This window comes from Lathyrus oleraceus, chromosome 2 (genome assembly GCF_024323335.1).
Source record: "Lathyrus oleraceus cultivar Zhongwan6 chromosome 2, CAAS_Psat_ZW6_1.0, whole genome shotgun sequence".
NCBI classification, from domain to species: Eukaryota; Viridiplantae; Streptophyta; class Magnoliopsida; order Fabales; family Fabaceae; genus Lathyrus; species Lathyrus oleraceus.
This window is the reverse complement of record NC_066580.1, coordinates 22,446,092-22,451,514: the sequence shown is the minus strand read 5'-3', so window position 1 is coordinate 22,451,514 and position 5,423 is coordinate 22,446,092. Positions and strand designations below refer to the sequence as shown.

The 5,423-nt window shown below is 34.4% G+C and overlaps 1 protein-coding gene across 1 annotated transcript; it reads right to left on the bottom strand.

The window, feature by feature from the left end:
- Window positions 1–1,654: 1,654 nt before the first annotated feature.
- LOC127117783 (coniferyl alcohol acyltransferase) lies at window positions 1,655–3,433 on the bottom strand. Its single transcript, XM_051047891.1, has 2 exons — window positions 2,945–3,433; window positions 1,655–2,825 (listed from the first exon to the last, which is right to left on the bottom strand). The coding sequence occupies exons 1-2, from the start codon at window positions 3,362–3,364 to the stop codon at window positions 1,824–1,826; spliced, it is 1,422 nt and encodes a 473-aa protein (XP_050903848.1). The 5' UTR covers window positions 3,365–3,433; the 3' UTR covers window positions 1,655–1,823.
- Window positions 3,434–5,423: the final 1,990 nt, after the last annotated feature.

Genomic DNA, 5,423 nt, shown 5'->3' with positions numbered 1-5,423 from the left:
CAAGATTGCAGCTGTCGAAAGGCTTAAATGAAGATGATGTCAATCCAACTCAGTATAGAAGACTCATTGGATCATTAAGATACCTTTATCACACAAGGCATGGTCTAGCATACAATGTAGGTATAGTGAGTATATTCTTCCAAAATCCGAAAGTATCACACCTTGCAGCCACAAAGAGGATATTAAGGTATCTCAAAGGAACTCTCGTTTATGGGATTTTATTTCCTTCAATAGATGAAGGAAAAGAATGCAAACTAGTGGAATACACTGACTCAAATTGGTGTGGTGATGCCGAGGATAGAAAATCTATAGCTTGGTATGTGTTTATTCTAGGTGGTGCACAAATTGCTTGGAGCTCAAGAAAAAAATCAGTAGTAGCATTGTCATCATGTGAGGTTGAGTACATAGTTGCCTCAATTTGTGCATGTCAAGCAATGTGAATGATAAACCTGATCGAGGAGATTTCAAGAGATGATCATGGATCAATGATCATAAAGATCGACAACATGTCTACTATCAAACTGGCCAAGAACCTGATAGCACATGGATGAAGCAAACACATCGATACGATGTTCCATTATCTTCTAGAGCAAGTAGCAAATGGGAAGCTGAACTTGGAACACTGCATAACTGAGAATCAGATTGTAGACATCATGAGGAAGGCTGAGTAGGTTGAATTATTCAAGAGATTAATAACTATGATGAATGTAGATAGCTTAGACATAATAAATTAGGTGGTATGTTAAATATGTTTCTTTGTGACAGACATAAGTATGTGCTCGACATAGTCGAAGTAGTGTGTGCTCGACAGAGTCAAACAGAGTCTGTATTAATTGTATTCGACCGAAAGTTGAATACAACTTGTTGAAGTTTATATTAGTTAGGTACTTTGAGAATCATTTGGTGTGCAAGTGATCTCATCTATAAATAGGGAGGTACGTTATAATTATAAGTTGAATAAGATAAATTCAGTCAGAATAAACATAGAGAGAAACTCTGCAGAAGTTGATCCATCTTCTTCCCCTTTCTCTCAAAATCCTAATTGTTTTTCCTCATCAATTCACTTTCACATATTTATTTTCTTCTCAAATCAATGTGCAACGAAATCATCTTGCAATCCAGGTGTGGTTGAATCACTCAAGTGACGAATGAGAAACGAGAGGAACAGTCAATGAAAAAGATTGATTCTCGTTAAATCAAGATTTATTCAGATTATCTCCAAAATTGAGATTAATTCCAACATAAATTAAGAGACGTTCATGTGAACTTGTTGGGGTAATTTTTTGTAATTCATTTGTAATCTATTGATTTAGACTCTTGATTGATAGTGAATGATAGAATTACACTTTCTCTCTATCGAAGTAGATATTTTTTATTCAATCATATATTGTGGTTTGTTTAGTGTTTTTAGTTGGTAGATCATTTTTACTTGAGACTGTTTAATGTGCTTGCCATTGTTCTATTATATCTTATACATCATGTATTTCTTGTTTGCTTGAATCCTTTTTATTTTAAATTTTACCATTAGTGGATTCTACATTAAGGTAAAGGAAGTAAGTTTACCGTACAATTTTAAATAGTATATCTCTAAATTTTTCAAAGAAAACAATTTTAAGTAGTAGAAAATGAAAGTGACATGAGGGGCACATGTTCATTTCAATATCAATTTTTTTTTAACAAGTAATAATACATTAACATTCATTTCAATATCAAAAACAAGTTATAACAAGATGCAAATTTTAGATTATTACTAACTAATGAACTCATGAGCATAAAGAAAAGAATACAATGAACAAACAAATGAATTAAGTAACAATGAAACTTCAATTGAGAAGATAATCCCAAGAGACTGGTCTAAAGAAATGAGGAGCTTGATCTTCCATGAATTCCAAATGTCCCTTAGGAAGATGCATGTAGATCAACCAGTCACCATTCCTTTTAGGACTAGGCATTGGCATAACATATCCAGCACTACCACCCCATGGAAAATGGTAAGATCCAAACACAGGCTTCCCCCATCCAAAGTCTATCTTCGACTCCGGAAACCGCTGCCCGGAAGACACCACAAATGTCGGCCCGTCTTCTCCGCCGGTACCACCACAGTAAATCCTTGCTAGCCCCGGAACCGGTCGATGCTCTTCAACCCAATCAATTAGTCCTAAGAAATGCTCCTCCGTCACCGCGGCCTCCAAAAAGTCATGAACTTGGTTTGTCACCCAACTTAATGGCTTTTCAATAAGCTCTTCTGCTGATTTACCACCGTAGGGAATTGAAAGCACGTTCCCGAAATATGAACTCATAATCTCTTCCTTGTTTTTGTCACCATTGCTTAGTCTTTTTCTTCCATCAACAACTAGTCCCATTTTTGCAACAATGTTCTTATTGTCATTATCAGTTGAAGCTGCTTCAGCAACCATCTTCCATAGGAAAGCGGAAAAGGACTCGAGTTTTGAGCGCTTGGTGTTACTATTATTGTTTGAGTTGGCTAATGATTGCATGTTGTTGAGTTCTTCACTTGTTACATAGTATATCCGACTTATTATTGGGTCGGTTAGTTCGGATTCGAACTCGGGTTCGGGTGGAGGAGGTAGCTCGGAGACGGGGACATACATGTCATAGAGTGAAGGATGGATTGAAGGTGGACGGCGCGGGGTCAATAGTGACCGACGAAAACAAGGTTGCGTCGTCGGGATCAATGACTTGTTATCGTGCGGCCGAGCTATCTCGGCCCACGATACAAGGAACATGTTTGCGGAATAGGCGTCCGCTATGCGATGGTCAAATTTGCACGCGACTACTAATCCGCCGCATTTCATCCAAGTAGCCTGCATAGTCAAAAACAATAATCAAAACACATATACACAAGAATGATGCGATGGATGTAACATGGCAGCCAAAAAAATTTACTTTTTAGATTCATTAAATAGAAATATTAATATTTTACCTGAACAGCAAACACACCATGTTTTTTCTCTGGAACAAGTTTCCCTTCCACGCTTTCATCTGGATTATACAAATTAAGAGATTGTAACTCGACATCGGCAAAAGCTTCAACAAAATCCACTCCTCTATTGTTGCAAAGAATCTCAGGTTCACCCATGGAGTTAGCAACAACTTCACCAGCAAAGGCATAATAAGAAACAAGAGCCTCGGCTAAGGAATGTTTCAAACACGCTACAATGTTACTGTGTGTGCCAATACTAATCATAGGATTATTGTAGCAAAAGAACACACCAACATCAACAGGTGGAAGAATCAAATCAAGGTTTGATAGTGGCAGCCAATGTTCTTGCATGGGAAGTGCAGCAGCCACAACTTCCTCGTTGGTGACATTTACAGTGAATTGTACTTTTCCAAAACACATTTTTGTGATTAAATATGACTATGAGAATTAAGAACAATCTTAATGGATAATCAAGTTTTCTTGCTATGATTAATTGGTTATTTGATGAATAAGCTAGAAGGGTGGTATGCATGTATTTATAGAACAAAAGAGCTATGAGAATTTTAGTAGGTGGTATATTTAATATTTTGATTTTACTATTCAGAATCAAAGTCAATATTGGTAACATGTGAAAATTTATTATATATGGATATTTAGATGAGCTTGTAGGGTACTAGTCCCACAAATTGAATGGTTTTGGTTTAATTAATTTTTTAATCATGCCATAACTGAATGGGATGGCATGTTTGTAAACTCTTCGGCTTTGACTAACATTAGTTTATTGTCCATATAGAGTAGGTCATTTTTAGTCTTTTTATAGAAAAATTATTTAGCATTCACTCTTATTATAGTAAAATCAAAGTCTACAATTACTTTTAAATATTGTAATTTGGCTGAATTTTTCATGTAAAATTAAAAAGAGTTTTGGGTTTTTAATTTTTTGTTTCACAATTTTTTTATGTTTTTCCAACATTATTTTTATTATTTAAAAAACAAGGTATCCTTTTTAATATATTAATTATTATATTTTTTCAAAAAAATAATTTTTAATTCAAGTGACATTAATAGTTATTATGGTGAGAAAAATCTATTGAATTCACAAATGAAGTAATGAATCAAGATTTGATGGCAAAGTTCAGTATTTAGTTATTCCGGTTCGACAATGAGATTTTAAACACTCTTGATTTTTCGGTATTTAGGGTTAGAATAATGTGTATCTTGATATGATAATTTTATTAAATTTTTATAATAGGATTTAGGGTTTTAAGGAATAAAAACTTTCTATTGAGAAATGACATATGTCAGACCATCCTTCAAATTACAATCTGTCAATTTTCCTCGTTGTAATTGTTTTGATTAGGTGTCCTTCTATAGCAGATACATCTCAAGTATCATAGTGTTAAAACGTTCTTGTCGATAATTGATCTAGAAGAGTGACAACATCCTTTGATACTTAGATTCATACATTCATAAGTCTTTTATTGATATGGCTCGTGAGGGATATATCATACCGAATCGAAAATAGTTGGACTTTGAATCAAAGATAATTTCCATTCGAGTACCGACAAGCCTTGCTAGGTTCGATGGTTTACGTTTTAACTTTAAGAAGATTACATTTTATTGCTTTATATCTTTTATTCCTTTAAAGGTATCATGATCAATTTCCTTTAAGTCCCGGTGTCCTTCCACACCTCCATGTATTAGTAGGTCTGGCGCTAGAAATTCTAGAATCAGGCGTATTTGATATTTTTCTCCTAAATTGAGATGTGACCTGGAAAAAAGTTGTATTATGATTTGGAAATTTCTTTATGGTGAAGCCATGTGACCCTTTTTATTTGTCTTTGCTATTTTCGAGTTTTTAGGTTATTCTTCGTCGTTTAGGTTTCTTTGTTCAAGATATCCTTTATAAATAGGAAACCATTACTTTTTACTCTTTATTGTGCTATTTCCTGCTCGTAGATTTCACTACTACAAAATAAATATTTTGTAACACCATATTACAACGGTCTTCCTGTTAACCATGGTAATAACTCTTTTTTGGATATTCTTTTTTGTATTTACTAAAAGACATTTCACTACGGTCATAGTTAACAACCATAGTAAAATGTATCTGGAGTGAAAGGGTTTGAATCCCAACACCAACAATTTTCCATTTATCATGACATGATGAACTTAACCTTTTATATCCCCACAGTTCTTATAATCAACTGTGGTGTGAGATACAATCATTTCATCACGGTTTTTTCTATCAACCGTGGTGAAAGGTGTTACATATTTATATAAAAACGAAATTATCTCTCACTTCAGTACATAACAACCGTCTTTCTCAAAACAAAACCCTAATATTTCTTTTACTCGTCTCTTTCAAAACAAAATCCTAACATCTCTATCACTCGTCTCTCTCATATGGAACCCCCAAACTTATGCAACGAACTCGTCTTCTTCTAAGGATTACCTTTGATGCATCAAATCTTAGCAA

Coding starts and splice junctions, on each gene's coding strand:
- LOC127117783 (XM_051047891.1), bottom strand. CDS start 3,364: ATGTGTTTTGGAAAAGTACAATTCACTGTAAATGTCACCAACGAGGAA. Junction 2,826..2,944: donor ATGGTGTGTTTGCTGTTCAG/GTAAAATATTAA, acceptor TTGACTATGCAG/GCTACTTGGATGAAATGCGG.